The 23,384-nt window shown below is 43.8% G+C and overlaps 2 protein-coding genes across 2 annotated transcripts; one reads left to right on the top strand and one right to left on the bottom strand.

Moving 5' to 3' along the window:
- Positions 1 to 1,293: 1,293 nt before the first annotated feature.
- On the top strand, positions 1,294 to 5,438 carry LOC308137003 (ribosome maturation protein SBDS-like; the record flags this gene model as incomplete). The annotated part of the gene is made up of 5 exons (XM_080505559.1): positions 1,294 to 1,443; positions 2,763 to 2,963; positions 4,525 to 4,689; positions 4,814 to 5,078; positions 5,164 to 5,438. The coding sequence occupies 4 exons, from the start codon at positions 1,294 to 1,296 to the stop codon at positions 4,937 to 4,939; spliced, it is 642 nt and encodes a 213-aa protein (XP_080361685.1). The 3' UTR covers positions 4,940 to 5,078; positions 5,164 to 5,438.
- A 12,672-nt stretch (positions 5,439 to 18,110) lies between these two features.
- Positions 18,111 to 21,647, bottom strand: LOC308142764 (galectin-4-like). The gene is made up of 5 exons (XM_080513334.1): positions 21,574 to 21,647; positions 20,795 to 20,883; positions 19,739 to 19,943; positions 18,931 to 19,044; positions 18,111 to 18,270 (listed from the first exon to the last, which is right to left on the bottom strand). The coding sequence occupies exons 1-5, from the start codon at positions 21,589 to 21,591 to the stop codon at positions 18,265 to 18,267; spliced, it is 432 nt and encodes a 143-aa protein (XP_080369460.1). The 5' UTR covers positions 21,592 to 21,647; the 3' UTR covers positions 18,111 to 18,264.
- Between the last annotated feature and the right edge of the window lie 1,737 nt (positions 21,648 to 23,384).

The raw sequence follows: 23,384 nt of genomic DNA, 5'->3' as shown, positions 1-23,384 counted from the left end.
GTCGTTCACTGAATCGGTCAGTAGCACTTCCGCTGTGTCGATCACCTCATGAGCGGTGAGCGGTGAGCCCTCCCCCCCTCCCTCACCTGAAAATCTCAGAGTGACGGTGGAGAAAAAAAAATACATTGCTTGTTTCACAAAGCTTGTAGAGATAAATACATGAATAATACATGGCTAAATACACAATAAACAATGTTGAAATACCACTGTAGCGTGTATTGTGTTACATTTAATATTGTCCCCTATAATTAGTTCTGCCCTATGAACATAACATTATTTATTGATACTAGTAAAAAAAGAAAATCAGAATGTTGGAAGAAAAAAAACTATAAAAACATGTATACATTAATATATACTGTATATCTGCCATTCTGGATGCCAGGTATTTATTCAGTTTAATCATTTATCTAATTTGTTTTCTGATTCAACTAAACCTCAAAAACAACACACAATCTAGAATAAGGAGACCAGGATCACTAAAAACTGTGTACTTATTGTTTATTTTCCTCAGAAGTGTTTCATCATTTTACTATGAATACATGATTCTCCCCCTGGTTCATGTCGCAGTTCAGCTGAGCCTCCAGGTCCTGGAGCGGGTGGAAATTGCGCGCATGCGCAACTGAATCAAATGACTCAAATGACTCAGACAACCGATTCACTTGGATGAACGACTCAAAAACCCGTGAGTCCGTTCTAGGAGTCGGGTTTCTCATCACTAATTATCTGGAGGGCGCAGAGCACCCGTTTGTGGTCTGGACCGACCATAGAAACCTCGAGTACATCAAGGCAGCCAAACGATTAAATTCTCGGCAAGCTCGGTGGGCTTTGTTCTTCACCCGGTTCGACTTTGTGGTGTCGTATCGGCCTGGGGCTAAGAACGTGAAGCCTGACGCCCTTTCCCGGGTCTTTGAGCCGGATCCTGCTCCTCGTTCCCCCAAGCCAATTTTACCTCCGACCTGTGTGGTGGGTGCGGTGACGTGGGAGATTGAGGAGCAGGTTCGGCGGGCTCTGGAGGGGGTGACGGCACCGCCAGGTTGTCCACCCAACCGCCTGTTTGTCCCCCGGTATGGTCTAGTGTGATTCAGTGGGCCCACACTAACCTGCTGTCGTGTCATCCAGGAACTCAGCGCACCCTGTTTGTGGTGAGACAGCGTTTCTGGTGGCCAGAGATGAACAGGGAGGTCCGTGAGTATGTCCGGGCTTGCCCTGTCTGCGCGCGTAACAAGACCTCGCGGTCTCGCCCCTCTGGTCTGTTGCAGCCGCTCCCGGTACCCACCCGACCATGGGCAGACCATGTCAATAGATTTTGTCACTGGCCTCCCAGACGCAGAAGGGTTTACCACCATCCTCACCGTAGTGGACCGTTTCTCTAAAATGGCCCACTTTGTTCCCTTAGCGAAACTCCCATCAGCCAAGGAGCTGGCAGAGGTCATGTTGACGCAGGTGTTCCGCCTTCACGGGTTCCTGCGGGACATTGTCTCTGACAGGGAGCCTCAGTTCGTGTCTCGGTTTTGGAGGGAGTTTTGCAGGCTGTTGGGGACTACGGTGAGCCTTTCCTCTGGGTACCACCCAGAGTCTAACGGCCAGACGGAGAGGGTGAACCAGGAGCTGGAGTCCATACTTCGGTGTCTGGTCTCTGACAGCCCAGCTGCTTGGTACAGGCAGTTAGTCTGGGTGGAATACGCGCACAATTCCCTGCCCTGTTCATCCACTGGGCTGTCTCCCTTTGAGTGTGTGTATGGTTACCAACCTCTCCTGTTCCCTGCCCTAGAATCTGAGGTTAGTGCCCCTTCAGCTCTGGCGATGGTGCGGCGATGCAAACGCGCTTGGCTCAAGGCCAGAAACAAGCTCTTGCAGTGTTCTGCAGAGCGCAAGCGGCTTGCAGACCGGCGCTGGGTTCCCCCACCAACTTATGATGTTGGTCAGCGTGTGTGGCTCTCCACCCGGGACCTGCCTATCCGCTCAGATGCTAAGAAGCTGGCGTCAAGGTTTATTGGACCTTATCCCATAGTTAAGCTGGTTGGCCCCTCTGCAGTGCGCCTTCGTTTGCCCCGCTCGCTTCGTGTCCACCCCACCTTTCATGTGTCGAAGGTTAAGCCTGCCCGTGAAAGCCCCCTGGTTCCCTCTTCCAGTGCCCCTCCTCCCCCCCGTATGGTAGAGGGTGAGGAGGTTTTTACTGTCCGGCGGCTCCTGGCAGCTCGCCGGCGTGGACGGGGTTTTCAATACCTGGTGGATTGGGAGGGGTATGGCCCTGATGAACGTGCCTGGGTACCTGCTAGGGACATCTTGGACCCAGACATGATCGGGGACTTCCACAGGCAGCATCCTAAGATGCCTGGGCCATCTGGAGCCGGTCGTGGAGGGGGGGGGTACTGTCAGGAGGTAGGCTGAGGTCACCTTTAAGAGTGGTCGGGCGATAGGTCTGGGCTGTCCAGCACCACACCTGTGGCCACTTTCTGTGATCACCCTGCCCTATATATGTCCTGTCTGTGTGTTTGTTCAGTATTGGTTTGTTTGTCATTAATGTCTCGTCCGTCCGGTCCAGTATGTCAGAGTTCAAGTCGGCTACGCTCCTCAGGTCGAGGAGCAACCTGAGATTCATCAGTCTGTACAGTCGTCGTTAATAAAAGACTTGTTTTGAACTCAGCCTGCCTCCAGAGTCCTGCACTTGGGTCCTGTCCGTTATCCGTGACACTATTTTGATCTGCTCTTTTTTTAATGATTTAAATCAATGACATTTTTCTTCTGCATTTTGTGGGCAGATCTTGGCCAAAGGAGAGCTTCAGGTGTCGGACAAAGAGAGACAGAGTCAGCTGGAGACGATGTTCAGGGACATTGCCACCATCGTGGCGGAGAAGTGCGTTAACCCCGACACCAAGAGGCCGTACACGGTCAGCCTCATCGAGCGAGCGATGAAGGACATCCACTATTCCGTCAAGCCGAACAAGAGCACCGAGCAGCAGGTGAGATTTCAGCGAAGACCTCGACGAAATGACATTTACATTACTTTCCACACAAGTGGCGTGAGCCAAACACCGCTGTGGTTTACTTTCTCACAAATCCACATCATGGATGTTCCTCCAGCTGTCACGCTTACACGTCATTATGAATAATATGGGGTTATATTTGTGCCAAAATTCTGAGCAAACGATGGGAAAATTTGAGCGCAAAAAAATTAATTGTGCAAGCGCACTAAAAGCATTTTGAGGAAATATTTAAATTGCGCAAAGACAAACTTGAGATTGCACGCTCAAAAAAAAATTCTGCGCTCAGATTCTTCCTCTGCGCGCTCAACCTCTCTCTCTCTCTCTCGCTCAAATCTCTCCACGTCCGCGCTCAAGTCCTGCTGTGCGCTCGCTCAAAATGTCCAAAGCCCAAATGTGACAGACACGGTTGTCCACCAATCACAGAAATTTGGGGCGGGCGTTGAATTCTGATTGGTTACTTTGGATCCTGGAAGTGCCTCATAACCAACGAAGAAGAAAAGGAAGAAGAAGAGGGAAAAACAAACTGCGGGGGAAAACATGTTGTAATCCAGGGTCATTATCTTTAGTTTTCCTTATTTCTGTTTTCCCTCGCAGTTTGTTTTTCCCTCTTCTTCTTTGTCGGTTATGAGGCACTTCCAGAAAGCGAAGCAACCAATCAGAGTTCAATGCCCGCCCCAAATTTCTGTGATTGGTGAACAACCGTGTCTGTCACATTTGGGTTTTGCACATTTTGAGAGAGCGCACAGCAGGACTTGAGCGCGGACGTGGAGAGATTTGAGCGAGCGAGAGAGACAGGTTGAGCGAGCGAGAGAGAGAGAGGTTGAGCGAGCGAGAGAGAGAGGTTGGCAGAGGAAGAATCTGAGCGCAGAAATTATTTTTGAGCGCGCAATCTCAAGTTTGTCTTTGCGCAATTTAAATATTTCCTCAAAATGCTATTAGTGTGCTTGCACAATTAATTTTTTTGCACTCAAATTTTCCCATCGCTCGCTCAGAATTTTGGCACAAATATAACCCAATAGAATATAAGTACCTCGTTGAATCTGTGCTACTGAAAATTTAAAATTCTGTTCAAACAAGGTGAACTCAATGAAGGGGCCAGTCAGTGTATATCTCCATGTAAGAAATAGTCCAAATGATGTCTGTGAAGAATCACAGTCATCCAGGTCATGTATTATTTTCAAATGTCATGAAAACAAGTACATTTTTATCCAAATCTCCTGCGTACAGGGAGCATGCCATTATAATCCTGAACTGATTGATGACCCTAACTGTAAGAAGCAAATAATAATAATACATCAAACTCATGTAGCACTTTTTCTTAACACTCAGACGCTTTACATAGCAAAAACAAAAATAACCAGAAATTACAATGAAAATAAAGTAAGAGTTAAGGAAGAGCAGGTTTGAACAGGCGTGTTTGAAGTTCTGTTTTGAGTCCGTGTTCCTGATGGGAACTCGCTGAGCTCCATTGAAGCTGTCGAAACAATGAATATAAGAGCTGTCTGCTTGTCAAACTGGCGTGTTGTCGGGTTCTCAGGCGCTGGAGGTGATCCGACAGCTGAAGGAGACCATGGAGATCCAAAGAGCTCACATGAGGCTGCGGCTGGTGCTGCCCGCCAAGGACGGCAAGAGGCTGAAGGAGAAGCTGAAGCCGCTGCTGCAGGTGGTGGAGAGCGAGGACTTCGACGAGGAGCTAGAAATGGTGAGTTTGGTTTCTTGAGAATGCTCAGCCGTGCTTCCTCGTGCTCTGTCTTTTTCTTTATTTCAGAGAAATGCTCGCCGTTGCTGATTCCTACAGTTTGACTCTATTAAACTGCCTCTCTCAGGTCTGTCTCGTGGATCCCGGCTGCTTCAGAGAGATCGACGAGCTGATCCGATGCGAGACGAAGGGCCGCGGCTCTCTGGAGGTCGTCAGTCTGAAGGACGTGGAGGAGGGAGACGAAAAACTCTAGAAAGCCACCCAGTGGGGCCTGAGCACCGTGTCCACACTAACCTGCTTCGCTGAGGCACGACAACACATTACGAGAACTGACGCAGCTCGTTTCCAGCTGAGTTAAACAACCCAAAGTGAGAGTTTGTGATTTGAACGAGGTGTGCAGTCTATTTTAAAATCAGCATTTCTAACTGAATTCAAAGGCTGGTTCTGATCTTTAACTCTCTTATTTATTCATTTCAGTTCATAATCCATTCTACCTTCCTCCTGCTTCTGTGTGCCTTTTCCTCTCATCCCACTCATCTATACAGCTTCTTCAAACACAATAGTACATATTTTGTTACCATGAATGTCTTTGCTTTGCAGTAAATAAAAATTAAATAATATTTTTGATGTGTTATTATGAAGTGATTCTTCCAGTATGCCCTTTTTTTAATCCACAATGTTTTTCAATGCTTCCTAAATTACTTATACATGCACATGATCGCATTGGTTATAAACACCATTGAAATTGGAGAATTTAGAATTATATGACAACACTGTTGAATATTGTGCAATTTATACAGCAAATGATTTACAAATAGCTACAAAAATGTTGGGTTTTTTTCTCCTCTACTGTATCTTCTTAAATTACACATTGGATTCAGACCATTGAGCTTTGCAGCATCTTTGTTTCATCAATCATTGAACAGTGGAGATGTGACGCTGAATTTATTTTATTAATATCATGAAAATCTTTCATGCAAGAATTCCACACAAATATACACCCTGCAAGAAATGTATAGCAAATATTTCAGTGAGTTATGTTTTCACTGTAAAACAGAAATAAAATGATAAAATAAAAAAATACAACTTCACTACAACTGTTTTGGTTCTTGTGGTTTAGTTAGTTCTGTTTGGATAAGACACATTTCTTGTGTGCTCATGTTGTGTTCAGAAGTAAAGTCTCACTTTAAGGTGGGGAAAATGCATTAAACTGCTCTTAAAATGGGAAATTCCCACTGAGAACTGGAGCCAGTCTGGGTGAGTTCTGAGATCATCTGAAGAACAAACCCACTTTACGCTCTTTTTCCCTGGTGTAAACTACACCGATACAAAAATGTATTGGAAATTCAATGTGCGATTGAGATTTCAAGAATTCAAATTCACTTCCAGCTGGCCCAAGATGTATCCCATATCTATGAAGGTTGTTTACCAAACAACAATGATGCTGCATTCAAACTACAATAGGAAAGTAGATGAGAAAACATCTACAGTGAAGTTGGAGCGACGACTGCTATCAGAAATAAACTGAAAGCAAAACCAGAAACTAAACCACTGTTGTGGACTTATTTGTGTTATGAAGTATCAACAGGCATCAGGTTGAAACAATATATATAAAATAATACTACTCATAGTATGGTAATAAAAAACAAATAATGACAAAATGGCATTTAATTATTTAATTACAACTTCTTACCGACTGAAATCGCAGCTCTGAGTTCCTGTTACTGAAGGGTGAGTGAACGTCTCACCTCTGTCCGTGGCTCAGAGGCCTCGTCTGGTTGATCAATTCCTTCTTCCTCCAGTGACTGGGCCAGGTCTGTTATGAAATGTATGCCCAAAAAACTTTGGAGATCTTTGTCAAGATCATTGGGAAGTGTAGGAAGCGTCCAAACGCCTTTCCTTAACCCTGTGACGTCATGCACGGAGTTAAGGGACAGTGGATAGCAAAGCAGAAAGGAGGGATTCATGCTCAGGCTGTGGCTCCGTTCATTCACTTCACGTGATTTTGATGCCCGGTGAGGCTTGAAGCCTGAAACCCCACCCACCAACATTGTCATTTAGATGCTTAGAGCTGATTAGCTGGCGCTGATTGAGGCGCTGCGTCACACAAACGGAGCGAATCGTCATTAATACCAGCTTGTGAGCAACAGAGCGAAACTGGTGGTAAACTGAGTGATGCGGCATTAAATACTTTCTCTTGGTTATGTAACTCATAACCATGAGCCAATCCTCGAAATAGAAGACCCAGGTTAAAAAAAATGTGCCCTCCTTTTTTTCAAATGAACTTATTTATTTATTTATTTTCAATGGGCTATTTCCAGTGCAACACTTTTTCGAGAGATCAACGCTTTTATGGCCGTCACAATGTTGTGGCTAAAAACTTGTGCACCCACTTTACTTGTCACGAGACCTGACATCAAATCTTGCCCCACCAAATGTTTACATATAGAAATGCCACTGACAGTGTGTACTATGTAAAACCTTGACCCTGTGATGCATAACCATGTATTAGACATATTTTTCAGGACAAGTTGTGCTGTCTGGGTACGTATATTGGAATGAGTAAATTAGAATATATCCATGAATACAAAAGAAAAAGAGACAGAATGTATTCCTCCCCAAAAAACCAATACAGACAAACATTCTTTTGAACAACTTTTGACAGCAGAATATTTATTTTTCAAGTGTTCTTGAGAAAGCAATAAACTCTATCACACACAGCAAACTATTTACATCAGTAGGTACAGATGTGCCATGCCTCAAAACTCCCTCTCCTGCCTCTTTTGAGTCTCGAGTTGCTCCTTCCTGTGTCTCTTCAGCCTCTCCATCCACTCTGAGTAACATGTGTTTCTCTGTGTTTCCGGCATCGTTGAAGCGTTCTCCTCTTCTTGCTCAGTCTGTGGCTTGTCTGTGTCAATCTCCTGCCTCTTTTGAGTCTCGAGTTGTTCCTTCCTGTGTCTCTTCAGCCTCTCCATCCACTCTGAGTAACATGTGTTTCTCTGTGTTTCCGGCATTTTTGAAGCTTTCTCCTCTGCTTGCTCAGTCTGTGGCTTGTCTGTGTCAATCTCCTGCCTCTTTTGAGTCTCGAGTTGCTCCTTCCTGTGTCTCTTCAGCCTCTCCATCCACTCTGAGTAGCATGTGTTTCTCTGTGTTTCCGGCGTTTTTGAAGCGTTCTCCTCTTCTTGCTCAGTCTGTGGCTTGTCTGTGTCAATCTCCTGCCTCTTTTGAGTCTCGAGCTGCTCCTTCCTGTGTCTCTTCAGCCTCTCCATCCACTCTGAGAAACATGTGTTTCTCTGTGTTTCCGGTATCTTTGAAGCGTTCTCTTCTTGCTCAGTCTGTGGCTTGTCTCTGTCAATCATGGAACTCTCCATGTCATTCTTTTCTTGCAGTTCCTTTTCTAAATAGACACACTCGGCCTCCTTAATGTTAAAAGCATTTGTGAGGTTCTTCACTGAGGAATTGAGACCGCGAGCATTGGTCTCACAGTCACCGAGTTGCTCTTTGGTCTCGTCTAGCTGATTGCTACAAGTCTGCTTCAGCTCTCCAAGTTGGTCGCCTGCCTCATGCATCTTCCTGTCGGTTTCAGAGCTTTGTGCCTGAACCCCCTCCTCCTCCTCTCCTCTCGGCTGTTGGATCTTCACACAGATCACATGCTCTGGTTTGCTTTCCAGAGCTCCAACCTGGTTGCTCAAATCCTCTTTTTGTTTGGGCAGTATATTGTCCTCTTCCACACTGCTGATGCCCCAAAAGCCTTTGAGGTTTTCCACAGCGTCAACTTCGGAAAAGCTGGCACGTTCATCCTTCTGAAGCTGTTCAGCCTCCTGATGCTGTTGGGCCTCCCCACAAAGCTCGGCCTCCCGAAGCTGTTCGGCTTCGAGAAGTTTATCTGACTTCTGAAGCCTTTCAGCCTCCTGATGCCATTGGGCCTCCCAAAGGTGTTCGGCTTCACAAAGTCTTTCCGTCTCCTGAAGCCCTTCGGCCTCTTGAAGCTGTTTGGCCTCCTGAAGCCGTGCGGCCTCTCGAAGCAGTTCGGCCTCCCGAAGGATTTTGGCCTCCTGAAGCTTTTCAGCCTCCTGACACCATTGGGCCTCCCAAAGCTGTTCGACCTCTCGAAGATGTTTGGCCTCCAGAAGCCTTTCGGCCATCTGAAGGCATTCGGCCTCCTGATGCCACTGGGCCTCCTGAAGATGTTTGGCCTCCCAATGCTGTTCATCCTTCTCACACGGTTCAGCCTCCCGATGTTGTTCGGCTTCCCGACCTTGTGCAACCTGCTGATGCTGGAGTGGTCAGATACAGCAATGGAGAAGATAGGAGGAAAGAGAGGATCAATGTCAAAAGAGGGTAAACATAATACTACTACTACTAATAATAATAATAATAATAATAATAATAGTAATAATAATGATAATAATAATAATAATAATAATGCATTGGTTTTAAATAACGCTTTTCTAGACACTCAAAGAAGCTTTAAATTGCATTGCATTATTTATTTATTCCATACTGGATGGTGGTAAACTACATCTGTAGCCACAGCTGCCCTGGGGCAGACTCACGGAAACATATCAAGAATTAATTACAAGATGGCACAAAAAGACAGCAAAAGAGAGGAAAGACACTGCAAACATCCACAGGAAGACACGGGGAGGAAGAAGTCACACCACTCTTCTTCATTGTCATGGACAGGCCAAGTTTGGGCCTCTTTTGTTTCATTTTTAAAAACGTTCTAATCAGCACAACAAATTTTGGCTTGAATTTCTTGCACAAAAATATGGTACTTTACTTAATCGACACAATCCGAGTATTAGTATTTTTAGGCCCTGCCACATTTCTGTACTTATTGTCAAAAATTCACCAAATGAATTTTGTTCAGCCAAATCAGACGATCTAATTCTGGATTCAGAAGAAGTAGTAGAGCTATACAGAATGTACATATGCGACCCACTGTAAAATATAATGCTTTATGAGATGGCACTGTTGCAGCAGGAGCTCAGAAACACCCCACAATTTATTTAAGGGTGTATGAAATGTTGCTTTGGGAAGCCTTCAAAATACTGGTCTAGATTCTGCCAAGACTTAACATACTCGTTATAAGTTGTATTTCCAGGTAATTATATTATAGTCTAGATATTCTAAATATTCTACATATTCTAAATGGTACTTACCAGTGGAACGTTGGACTGTGGTGCCTGTGGTATCCAGAACTGAGCGTGCCCTGGGCCCCAGTATTGAGTTGGCTGTGGGACCCAGTATTGAGCAGGCTGTGGTACCCAGTATTGAGCAGACTGTGGTACCCAGTATAGAGCGGGCTGTGGTACCCAGTATTGAGCAGACTCTGGGGAAATGAAAGTCATAGGTTCCATCATGGCAAAGGCTCGTTGATGATGTGGCAGAAAGCAGTGCTGGCAGATAGAACAGTCTTCCAATGTCTGAAGTTGACACTAAATAAGCCTCAAGATCAAAGGCATTTGACGTTATTTTGTAGTGCCTATGATGTCAAATGGCTTTCATCTTGAAAGCCATAGACATCATAGGCGTTTCAAAGACCTTTGAAGTTATTAAAGGGATCAAGGCACCACATTATGACATCATATACAAATTATACCACGCCCACAGCCACAATGAAACTCATCAGCTCCAGTGTTGCCACAATGACCTCAGAAAAGTAATCTGATTACCAGTTATTATTACTGGTATTTATTTACCGGCTGGTATTTATTTACCGGCTGATGTAGTTGTAGGCAGTTGCTGCATTATTATCTCTTTAGTTATTTGCACTGCCTGGTCTAGGTGACATTTAAACCCAGCCCCCAGGACAAATAAAGTATAAGATTAATTGATTGATTGATTGATTGGTTGATTGATTGATTGATTGAAAAAATGGGGGGTCTTTCTGCCAATATATCTTTTCACTGAGTAAAATTACTAAAATAGTGTAAAATCTCTTGTGCTCTTGTTGCAATGTTGAGGTTTAGTAATGTGTCAATATGTGTGTGTGTGTGTGTGTGTGTGTGTGTGTGTGTGTGTGTGTGTGTGTGTGTGTGTGTGTGTGTGTGTGTGTGTGTGTGTGTGTGTGTGTGTGTGTGTGTGTGTGTGTGTGTGTGTGTGTGTGTGTGTGTGTGTGTGTGTGTTCTACAGTTGGAGGAGAAGGAATGAAGGAATTGACCAGCAGCCGGTTAACCTCTGTCCGTTCTATTCGGTGACATTAAAGACAAAAAGCTCGTCCTGCAGGACGCTACAATAGTAACGCACAGTGACGTGGATAAATAACTTTAATCTGATTACTGGTTTGGAAATAGTAACAAGTTAGATTACTGCTTCTCGAAAAAAAAAAAGAAGTTGTTGTAGTAGAGTCACACGTTACTTCATTCAAACTTTTTAGTTGTTTTTCTCTCCCCGTATCAAGCATACAGGTCTCGTCAATCCTTTCCATAGGAACTGTTTCCCAACTAGTTTGATGAGTTCCCAGTTACATGAAGGCAGCATATAATAATAATAATAATAATAATAATAATAATAATAATAATAATAATAATAATAATAATCAACCCTACAGCAATGGCACTATTAGTCGTATCACTGTACCTCACAGGAAGTTTTAACAGTAGATTATGGTAACAAGAAAGCAGTAACTCTCACTCAATAGCATCTTTATTTATATATAGGAACAGTAATCAGGAAGATGAATTACATGTTCGCTCTCATTGCAACTCAATGAAAACAAACAGAAAGTTGTCATTCTGAAACATATAATCAGATTCAGTTCTGCATAAGGAGAAAAACTCACAAATATTGCTTCAAGGTAAAGTTGAACTGTGAAAATGAACCGAAACAGTGCTATGCAACATAAACAGCTTGAAATGAACATTTGTGTGATGATGTTCATGGCTAGTCTTTAAAACTACTGCCAGCAGATCAAACATTCTCGTGTTGGAGCGTGGGATACTAACACATGCTCCTTGTCGTTTTCCTTCGCAATGCTATTAGGAATGTTGAGGCTTTTTCTCAGTGGTTCTATTGTATGAACTCAGAGTATCACAATTTCATATGAGAATAAGCCATTTCACCTCATCAGAGTTACCATCCTCATAAATAAGCATATCTTCTCGCTCTGCTCGGTGTAGTTGTTGTTGTTCTTTTGAGTTTGTATAGTGACACATTCCTATTTGTCAGGAGGTAGGCTGAGGTCCCCTTTAAGAGTGGGCGGGCCACAGGTCTGGGCTGTCCAGCACCACACCTGTGGCCACTTTCTGTGATCACCCTGCCCTATATATGTCCTGTCTGTGTGTTTGTTCAGTGTTGGTTTGTTTGTCATTAATGTCTCGTCCGTCCGGTCCAGTATGTCAGAGTTCAAGTCGGCTACGCTCCTCAGGTCGAGGAGCAACCTGAGATTCATCAGTCTGTACAGTCGTCGTTAATAAAAGACTTGTTTTGAACTCAGCCTGCCTCCAGAGTCCTGCACTTGGGTCCTGTCCGTGATCCGTGACAGAACAAACCAACCATCATAGACCCAGCGGACTCTGGTCACCAGCTGCTGGGAGCAGTTGGCGAGCAGGTAGACCGGCTCACTCAACACGACGAGCAGTTGTCTGGTTTAACGGCGGGTCTCCACGACCTTTCTCATCGACACACGTCAGTGGAGATTCACCTGGACCAACTCACCGGTCACCTTCAGCAGCTCATCACTCGCCTCTCGGCCCCAGAGGTTCGGGCTGCCGCCGCAGTGCCAGCAGCTGACGCTGCCGCCGCAGTGCCACCAGCTGACGCTGCCGCCGCAGTGCCAGCGGCTGCCGCCGCAGTGCCTGCAGCTGCTGCTGCCGCCGCAGTGCCGCCAGCTGCTGCTGCCCCCGTCGTGATGCCGCCGTCACCGCTCTCAAGCCCAGTGTGGTTCTCGGGGGACTCCGGGGATTCGCGACCCTTCCTGGTCCAGTGTGGTCTCCACTTCGAGATGCAGCCGGGCGCGTTTCCAACAGAGAGGTCGAGGGTCGCATACATCATCTCCCACCTGTCCGGCAGAGCAGAGGCTTGGGCCACTGCTGAATGGAACCGCCAATCCCAGCTGTGTGACTCGGTGGACGAGTTCGCGGAGGCGCTGTCGAAGAGCTTCCATTGGCGTCCCGGCGGACAGGAGGCGGCTCGAGCGCTGGCAGCGCTGCGTCAAGGAAGGAGGTCGGTGATCGATTGCGCGATTGAGTTCCGCACTCTCTCCGCAGACTGCGCCTGGAATGATGCGTCACTGCGGGACACCTTCCTCTACGGGCTGGCCAGCCCGGTTCGTGACCAGCTGTTCTTGGTAGATCTCCCCGATGACTTGGACTCCCTCGTTGCCCTGGCGGTCAAGATGGAGAATCGCCTGATAGTCCGTGATCGCCTGAGGCAGACTGACCAGCAGGGAGGAGAATCCAGGAGCGCACGGGAGGAGCACGCCCCCCTCCACCCCGCCTCCCAGCAGGAGCAGGTCCCAAGTGCTGCACAGCTTCCGGAGGAGCTGATGCAGCTTGGCCGCACCAGCATCTCCAAGCAGGAGCGGCATCGGTGCCTGACCAGCGGCCTGTGTTTGTACTGTGGTCAGCACGGGCACAGAGCTGCAGCGTGTTCTCTTAAAGGGACAGGCTCACCTGGGTTAAGGAGGGCCCCAGTGAGTCTGAAGAAACCCTCCACTGCGCCCTTAAGAAGACTCACACCGGCTCAACTTAGGTATGCCAACACCAAGTTGGACATTGATGTTTTCATTGACTCTGGCGCAGATGAGAACTTTATGGACCTTAAGTGGGCTGAGAGACACAATATCCCCACTGAACTGTTATCAGTGCCTTTAAAGGCTTTTGCTTTAGATGGACGCAAAATATTTTCTATTGAGAAGAAGACTCTTTCTGTTCAGTTATTGTTCGGTCCCTCCCATGTTGAGGAGATTTCATTTCATTTAGGTTTAAGTCCGTCCTACCCAGTTATCCTGGGCCTTCCTTGGTTATGTTTGCACAAGCCCCATATTGACTGGGAGTCGGGGGTTATTTTGAGTTGAGGAAGGGACTGTGCTGAGCATTGTCGGTCAGTGTCTGGAGTTAAGGTAGCAGCCGTGGAGGTTCCTGTGTATTCGGACCTCGAGCGAGTTCCCGGCTGCTACCACGATCTAAAGGAGGTGTTCAACAAAGGGAAGGCGATATCCCTGCCACCGCATCGTCCTTATGACTGTGCCATTGAGTTATTGCCAGGTACCACTCCCCCCAAGGGTCGCATTTACTCGCTGTCACAACCCGAGAATCAGGCCATGAAGGATTACATTGAGTCTGCCTTAAAGGCTGGGATAATCAGACCCTCGTCCTCCCCTGCAGGGGCGGGATTTTTCTTTGTGGCAAAGAAGGACAAGACTCTTCCGCCGTGCATTGACTACAGGGGCCTCAATGAGATAACCATTAAAAACCGCTACCCACTACACCTCATGACTTCGGCCTTTGAACGCCTGCAGAGAGCCAAGGTCTTTACTAAGCTGGACTTGCGCAATGCTTACCACCTGGTCCAGATTAGGCAAGGGGACGAGTGGAAAACGGCATTTAACACACCTTTTGGCCACTACGAGTATTTGGTGATGCCTTTCGAGTTATGCAATGCTCCCGCAGTGTTCCAGAATCTCGTCAATGATGTGCTGAGAGACGCGTTGAATAAGTTTCTGTTCGTTTATCTCGATGACATTTTGATCTTTTCTTTGGCTCTTGCCAGTCATGTCAAGCATGTTCGTTTTGATTTGGAGCGTCTTCTCAGCAATAATTTGTTTGTCAAAGCCGAGAAATGTGTTTTTCATGCTCCCACAGTTTCGTTTCTTGGGCACGTCATCTCGGAGGGGAGGGTGGAGATGGACAGGGAGAAGGTCAGGGCTGTAGCGGATTGGCCAACCCCGGGTAGCCGCAAACAATTATTCCGATTTTTGGGGTTTGCTAACTTCTACCGGCGGTTTATCAGGGGATTCAGCTCCATCGCGGCACCACTACATGCCTTAACTTCTCCCAAGGTCCCATTTTCTTGGGGTCCCTCGGCTGAGCAGGCGTTTTCTGAGCTCAGGGCCAGGTTCACCTCGTCCCCCATGCTTAGTCTGGCGGATCCAGGACGGCAGTTTGTGGTGGAGGTGGACGCGTAAGACGTCGGTGTTGGGGCAGTGCTCTCTCAGCGCAGCAGTAAGGATGGGAAGCTCCACCCTTGTGCCTGTTTCTCCAGGCGGCTGACCGCAGCTGAGCGGAACTATGACATCGGCAATCGAGAGCTCCTGGCCATCAAGGCTGCGTTGGAGGAGTGGAGGCATTATCTGTAGTGATGATCAAATTTGAACGAATCGTTCAAAACCCGCGAGTCACTTTACTGAACGGTGACTCACGAGTTTTCACGTTCATTAACTCGTTCACTGAGTCATTTTTGGTACAGCCTCCTTGTAGCTGGGCCGCTAAGCACAGCAGCTTCCGGCTCCTGACATTCACATGAGGCTTTCAGCACACTCGAGTCAGCTTGGAGGTGTAGTTCAGCACGAATGACCGACTCACCTTCCCTCAATCGTTCAGCTCACATGCCCGAGTCAGCTCACTCCAATCGTTCAGCTCACATGACCGACTCCCCTCCCTTCAATCGTTCAGCTCACATGACCGACTCCCCTCGAAACTCGAAAGAGTCGTTCACTGAATCGGTCAGTAGCACTTCCGCTGTGTCGTTCACCTCATGAGCGGTGAGCCCTCCCCCCCTCCCTCAACTGAAAATCTGCAGCGGTGCTCCGCTCAGAAAGTTTCTGAGTGACACCGGAGAAGAAAAATAAATACATTGTTTGTTTCACAAAGCTTGAAGAAATAAATACACAATAAATTATGTTCAAAATACGACTTTGTTGCCTTCAATGCTGTCCCCTATAATTAGTTTCACCCTTTGAAAATCACGTTATTTATTAATAGAAGTAAAAAATCAAACTGTGCATCGTGGCAACATCAGTGCCTTCAGAACAGATCTTTTCCAAAACTGGACAAATCCTCACTGACAGGAGAAATAGGCTCAGTCCTGAAAAACTGCGTGAACTTGTTTTCCTGAATGCAAATTTGTAAGGAGGATTCAGAGAGGTTTACTTTGTACTTAGTTGTGTTGTTCTTTTGCATTGTTGAAAATTTAATGTTTTACTTGCCATTGTTTTTTGCATTTGCATTTGCACGTTATTTGACATTATTTAAATAGTTGTTATTCATATTATTTATTTTTATTCTTATTTTATTTCTGTGTTTATTTATTATTCTTACATTGCACTGGTGAAAGTTCATTGTTATTTTAAATATTGAAATTTTATTTGCATTTACTTTGGAAGATTGTTTACGAGATTTGCACTAATTCATAATTTGTGAAACGCCTTCATTTACATTTTGCACATAGTTATTTTATTCGTATTTATTCATTTAAGTGTAAGTTCCAGTTTCTGTTTACTTTCTATTCCAAATTTTCGTTTTTGACATTTCAATTGTGATGTTTCACATTTACCTTTGAGGTTGTGACAGAAAAAAAAATAAACATTTGCATTTTAAGAATTTTTTATCTTTGTCTTTTTTCTGCTAAAAGCAGCTTGTAGCTGTAACGCCAGCTGCTAAGCACAGCAGCTTCCGGCTCCTGACATTCACATGAGGCTTTCAGCACACTCGAGTCAGCTTGGAGGTGGAGTTCAGCACAAATGACCGACTCACCTCCCTTCAATCGTTCAGCTCACATGACCGACTCCCCTCAAAACTTGAAAGAGTCGTTCACTGAATCGGTCAGTAGCACTTCCGCTGTGTCGTTCACCTCATGAGCGGTGAGCGGTGAGTCCTCCGCCCCTCCCTCACCTGAAAATCTCCGAGTGACGGCGGAGAAAAAAATAATACATTGTTTGTTTCACAAAGCTTGTAGAGATTAATACATGAATAATACATGGCTAAATACACAATAAACAATGTTAAAATACCACTGTAGCGTGTATTGTGTTACATTTAATATTGTCCCCTATAATTAGTTCTGCCCTATGAACATAACATTATTTATTATTAGATTATTTATTGATACTAATAAAAAAAGAAAATCAGAATGTTGGAAGGAAAAAAAACTATAAAAACATACGCATACATTAAAATATACTGTATATCTGCCATTCTGGATGCCAGGTATTTATTCAGTTTAATCATTTATCTAATTTATTTTCTGATTCAACCAAACCTCAAAAACAACACACATAATCTAGAATAAGGAGACCAGGATCACTAAAAACTAATGTGTACTTATTGTTTATTTTCCTCAGAAGTGTTTCATCATTTTACTATGAATACATGATTCTCCCCCTGGTTCATGTCGCAGTTCAGCTGAGCCTCCAGGTCCTGGAGCGGGTGGAAATAGTGCTCTTGCGCAACTGAATCAAATGACTCAACTGAATCAAATGACTCAAATGACTCAAATGACTCAAATGACCGATTCACTTGGATGAACGACTCAAAAACCCGTGAGTCCGTTCGAGGAGTCGGGTTTCTCATCACTACTCTGGGAGGTCCCGGTAGTTAAAACACGCGCTCCGCTAAATTCCCTCCTCCCATTGGCCACTGCTAGAAAGGGCGTGAGTAACGTAGTCTCCTATTGGTGAGCCTTCACACAGACTGAAAACACTACACTTCCCATAATGCCATTCAGTACTTTTCCACAATCTGCAGCACCTAAAACGGCTGGCTGCAGCCATTTTAACAGTTTTTATAAATCAATGCAGCAAATGTCACATTTCGGAGATCATGTAAACATCATAATTCTAACATTTCTCTAAACTCAGACTAACTGTTGTTTCAAGTAAACCAGCCCTGAAACACGTGAATTTTCTAAAAGGGACTTATGAAGCTTCTGCTTGTATTTGTTTAGTATATTAATAACATAGTCTTAATAAGTGTCTCTATTCACTTGCTGTTTCAAAGAAGCATAATGTTTTATCACTGAGGGCCTCATTCAATCTAAAAACATCTTAAAAAAAATCTATTTTTCCCTTTATATTTGAACTTATTACAATATTCTAAGATTGTGCATGAGGTTAAACTCCTGTTTTTGTCAGCTATTGAAATGTTATTAATTACATTGTTGGTTCTTTAAAATGTGACCTCCATTGTACATTAAGCGTTAAGCTTTTATTACATTTAAATAAAAAAAACTAAACCAGTTTCACTCGTGTTTCTTTAGAATTTAAGAAAACCAACTTTATTGTCAGTTATGTGTTTTGGGGTTAACCAAATGAAAAATGATACAATTACTGCAATGCAAATTATCAACTGAAACTATTTAATTTAATTTAATAGCACTATACCAAATAAATTAGCTTACGTATATGTGATTGGTTTGGTTTTGGAAAATGTGAAAACATTTAGCGCAGTTCGATTGTTGTGCAGAAACAAACCCAAATTGAGTTGGATTAAGAAACTTTTTTGGATGGAAAAACTGCCCAAAATACAATTGAGTTAATCCAATGAGTTATTTGTTTGAGTGTACTGTGATAACAGCATTTCATGCGTCTTGTCTTGACTTGTTTTACTCCTTGTTTCCTCCCATTCTTCCTCCTGTTCAGGCCTGAAAACACAAATAGAAAGAGAAAATGACACATGAATGTTTTGTCATAGCAGATTAGTAAGACGAGCAATGATGTAAATGTAAGACATCTGGGGGGGGGGGACCACATTTCTTTGAGAACTAAGGAACATGTGGATACCACGGGAACAAATTGACAGTGGTCACGTGACGCCCCCTTCGACTTCAACAATTATCACCCCATCTCCAATTTATTTATCCTTTTATCCTTTTATCCTTTTATTAATGAATAAATAATGAATGTATTCAAATAAATCATTTTTCGTTAGTAAATGATTTTCGATCATTTATTAATTTTAAGTAGTTACTTTAGGAGTTGTTAATGAGTAAATGACCGTTTACTTCCAATAATCATTTAGATTTTTCATAAATTACTTCCAGTGATTTATTACTTTCAGTAATCTATTATTCACAGTAATTTAATGCTAATAACCAACCATGAATCCCAACACATTCAAACTCAGTGAGAACAAAACAAACTGAAGCTTGTATCTTTTAATAATTATAATACTTGCTCCCTTTCCTCCGGGATACTGATTCATGCCTCCTCCTGCCCCCTGGCACACACACACAGAAATCCTCACTATAATTTCTGACTTGTAGCAAAGCAGCAAGCAGCATGTGGAGGAGTTCAACCCTCACCTCATTCACATCCATAACGTGGATGGTAACGTCTCCTCCGATCTGCAATGCAGCAACTCTATCCACAGGCATACGAAAGGCGAAGGTGTAGAATTCTCTTCCATCCACTTCAATCTGCAAGGAAACGACTTCCTTAAAATTATATGTGACAACAATATCATTTCATACAATGTTAACGCAGGTTAAGGGAAAAATAAAAAATCTCTTTTAGAGAGGGATGGTTGCTTAAAAATTGAATTAAGTACTTTGATTAAACTGCAAGGTTAAGTTACTCTTTTTTGTAGTAACTAATAATGTTGAAAGAACTAACTAGTAACTATAATTAAATAGTAGAGAGAGAGTGATATCTATTGAATACTCAACTATCTCTTAGCATTCCATCCAATTCAATTCAATTCAATTCAATTCAATTCAATTCAATTCAATTAAATTCAATTTTACTTAAAATATTCACCTTTAAGTCACATTTTTTAGAAAAATAATTATGTATCTGAAATTTGGTCATTTTCAGTACCTTGCACAAATGTGATTATTATTATATTTCCTTATAAACTGTTTTGACAGGGAGAATTTGACATTTTCTTCCATTTGAACACACAGACTCCAGCGCTCATCCTCCAAATGCATGTTTCTTACTAATATGGCTCAATTAGTCAGGGTAATAGTGAGACTTTTCAACATCATCAGAATTATTGCTAAGAATCATTGTTACAATTGAACTGTAAGTAACATGAATCTAAAAAATAAAAAAATCAGCAGAAGTTCAGTGTTCCAGATGAAAATGTTTGTACGGTGAGTTTGTTCTGACCTGGAAGCGGTTAGCAGTGACGATGATCTTCATCTTAAAGGCCAGGCCTTGGGAGAAAGGCATGCTGTTCACAATTTGCTCGGTGCCCCACTTGTCATTCTCGCGAGTGTTGAACACCACTTTGGCACCTTTGTCAAAGCGAGGATTGATGTGCAGGGCGATGTTGTCGTTTTCAGACTTTCCACAGAGGAGGTTGATGTAAAACCTGCCAGGTTTGGACAAAAGATGTGGATGAGTGAGTCCTGCTGGAACTGATAAGTTTCTTCAGTACTGAAGAAAAGAAAACAGTGCAGGTGCAGCAAAGTGGAGGGAAATAAAGGACGGCCCCCTGAGGATGGTGTTTTCTCTCCTGGATCATCAGTGCCCAACCATTCTTACATCAGTTTTTACATTTTGTTACGGGCAGTTGGGGATCGTGTCGTGTGTGTGTGTGTGTGTGTGTGTGCGTGTGTGTGTGTGTGTGTGTGTGTGTGCGTGTGTGTGTGTGTGTGTGTGTGTGTGTGTGTGTGTGTGTGTGTGTGTGTGTGTATTCGTGCGTGTGTTTTTATTTTATTTTATTATATTTTTCTATTTTATGTGAAGCACTTTGTGTTGCAATTTGTTTTTGTATGAAAAGTGCTCTATAAATAAAGTTTGCTTTGATTTGATTTGAGAGAAAAGTCTCACCGAACAAAGGAGCCTGAGATGTAGTGTGAATGTGATGTGAAAGAACCTAAATGGAGCTTTAAAACATGCATGTGCACCAATCAGCCATAACATTATGACCACTTAAAGTCAAGTCAATACTACCTCTGTTACAGGTGAATTTTACATCATTTGATCTTCACTGTTGAGGCACTTCATAGAGAAATCAAGTGCAAGTGTGACGATTTCGAAAGAATTTGACATTGACTGGATCAGAAAATCTCTAAAACTGCAGCTCTTGTGGGGTGTCACTGGTCAATATCCATCAAACGAGGTTAGAAGTACCAGCTCTTGCTGATGGGAATACACTGTGAAGCTTCAAACACATTAAGTTATCAAATAGTGAGAAGTTGTTTTTCTTTCCAAACTGACCTCTTTGCACCTTCAGGAGTGGAGCCCTCAAGGGAGATGAATGAACCCTCATCCTGAATCGATGGGATCGGCCCCAGGTAGGGGATAGTCTGGAATCAACAACAATAAACATCCGCAGTGTAGGTTAGACACATCAGGAAATCGTAGTCACGTAGATTACTAATCGATGGCACGTCGCTCAAAATATAAAGTTTTACAGCTTCAAAAATGCAGCTTTTTGTTTGTCAGTTCAGTTCCTGTTATGATAAAGATTCAATAGATTCATAATGGGGTCCTCATGCAATCTTTTCTAATTGTGTCAGCATTGCAAATGTTGGAAATTATTTGTGTAAAATAGTTAAAATGTAGGTAGTGACTAGGTTTCAGAGGGTATTTGATATTTCTTGCATCATAAGTTGATCTTTACGTCTGTGAAGATTCAATGAACACTCTAAGTACTTTCACTGAATGGTACTGAGGTCAGCTACAATCTCTCCTTCAGACCATACTTTTATAATTCAGAGAAAAAGACATTAACACAGCATTTTCACTTCATAATGTCTTTGTTTGGTTTCGACATGATGTAAATTGAAATATATTCTAATGTAATATAATACATCTTTTATCAGCAGGAAGTAAGAATAAATTCAATAAATAAATTAAGCTGGCAGCAATTGATGACAAGTGGTATTAATTTGATGCTGTTCTAAAACACATTACTAATGATGCTGGATGGAAGGAAAACATATTAATCATGTTACATAGTTAGCAGTGCAAATGCACTTATTTGGAATACTTACAGGGTTGACGATATGCATGGCAGCAGTTGGTGAACTGGACCCAGAGACAGAAAGAGAAGCAGGACTGCTGAGCTGTGTTTCATGTCTCATTTTATACTGGAGTGACGGAGGAGCAGGGTGGAGAACCTGTTGCATCACAGTTTACTTTACCGGAGGGGCCAAATCACCTGAATCACCTGTGTGCCAACAGAGCTGTGTGTGTGTGTGTGTGTGTGTGTGTGTGTGTGTGTGTGTGTGTGTGTGTGTGTGTGTGTGTGTGTGTGTGTGTGTGTGTGTGTGTGTGTGTGTGTGTGTGTGTGTTGGGGGGATCAATATTCCACTCACTGTATTCTTTTCTATTGTTGGGATCTGCAGGACCACAGAAAGTTTGTTCATTTCTGGGGAGAGACAATATTCATTTGTCATGAGACGCAGTCATGACATGAATTCTGACCCAGGAATGTGATGGCCTTTCACACCTAGAGTGGGGAAGGGGGGACATTCTCCAGGACCTTCCTCCCCCCTTTCTGCTCACAAGACTCCTCCCCCATGCAATCAGCCAGTCACTGATTGGTTGAAGCTCTCAGGCTTTGACACCTCTGAATCCACACGTGGAACAAAGAGCCTGCGAAGCCAGGCTTCTTTCTCAAGAGACTCTTGCAAAAGCAAACTCCAAGGAGGTGGGTTGCTGCAGAGCAGCTCATCCAGTGTTAGCACACAGCTAACACGAGAGGCCGGCAACCAGAGGCCTCCACTCCTTAACTCATCTGCTGACCCACCACGAGGGTCAGACCTTCCCCTGATCCAGAGACCAGCACCCAGAGTCTGATCTCCAGGGAAACCAACCGGTTCCTCCAGGACGGGACCAGGGACTCTCACAGAACTTCTTTGTGTTTTTCCTGAACAAGCAGGAAAGCCATCACAGGCCTGAGCGATCAGCTCCTCAGTCTGAACAAAGGGACAGCCAGGCGCTGCAAAGAAGGACAGCTCCTGAAACACCAACTCCACCTTCTTCTTCTCAGCCTGCAGAACCAGCAACCACAGTTAGCAGGAGGTGCTAACTACAGGAGAAGACACCAGCTTCCCTCCAGCACGACAACTGAACTCTTCCAAGGAAGTGGTAACAACTGGGCATTACCTGAGATTAGTTAAACTTGATGCTATGCATAGAACTGTTTAACTTTCATGAAGATGTGTTGATTCTGTTACAGTGATCGCGTTCTGTTGATAATGATATTAGGCACTGTTATCAACTTGTAAACCACTGTTAGCTCTGCCACAGACACAGGGTCTGCATGCTAATCTGCTTTACTAACTTGTTAACTCGCAATCCTACACATATCACATCAAAGACAACATCACACCGTAACTGAACACCATCTGACGACTCCTGACGTTTTACAAAACAAGTCTCATTCACATCAACTCATTCTAGAAATGGTCCCTTAGCAGAGACACACAGAAGCAGATGCTGTGGCTAGCTTCTATTGTTCTTTTGCTATCAGCACATGGCCGAGCTGTAAAGGACAGACCTCCTGTTCTCTGACAACCTCCATTTGGAATGCACACACATGCACCTACACACACCCAGCTGTATATAGGTAGTTAGAATCTGTGTTTTATTTGTTTTCATTGTTAATAAATATATTTTTGGAATCATACTTGCTGTTTTATTAATGTGCACAAAGGTGAATGAAATGTCGACCTCTTCTGTGTTAAGAACTCCAAAATCCTTCAAGCTTTACTGTTAATTCTGGTAATTGTAATTAATTTAACTATTAATTCAAATTCCTGATTAACTGTTTAGTATATCTTATGAGACTGATATAACT

Source organism: Blennius ocellaris, assembly GCF_963422515.1.
Source record: "Blennius ocellaris genome assembly, chromosome: 2".
Lineage (NCBI taxonomy): Eukaryota > Metazoa > Chordata > Actinopteri > Blenniiformes > Blenniidae > Blennius > Blennius ocellaris.
This window is presented reverse-complemented; position numbering and strand designations above follow the sequence as displayed.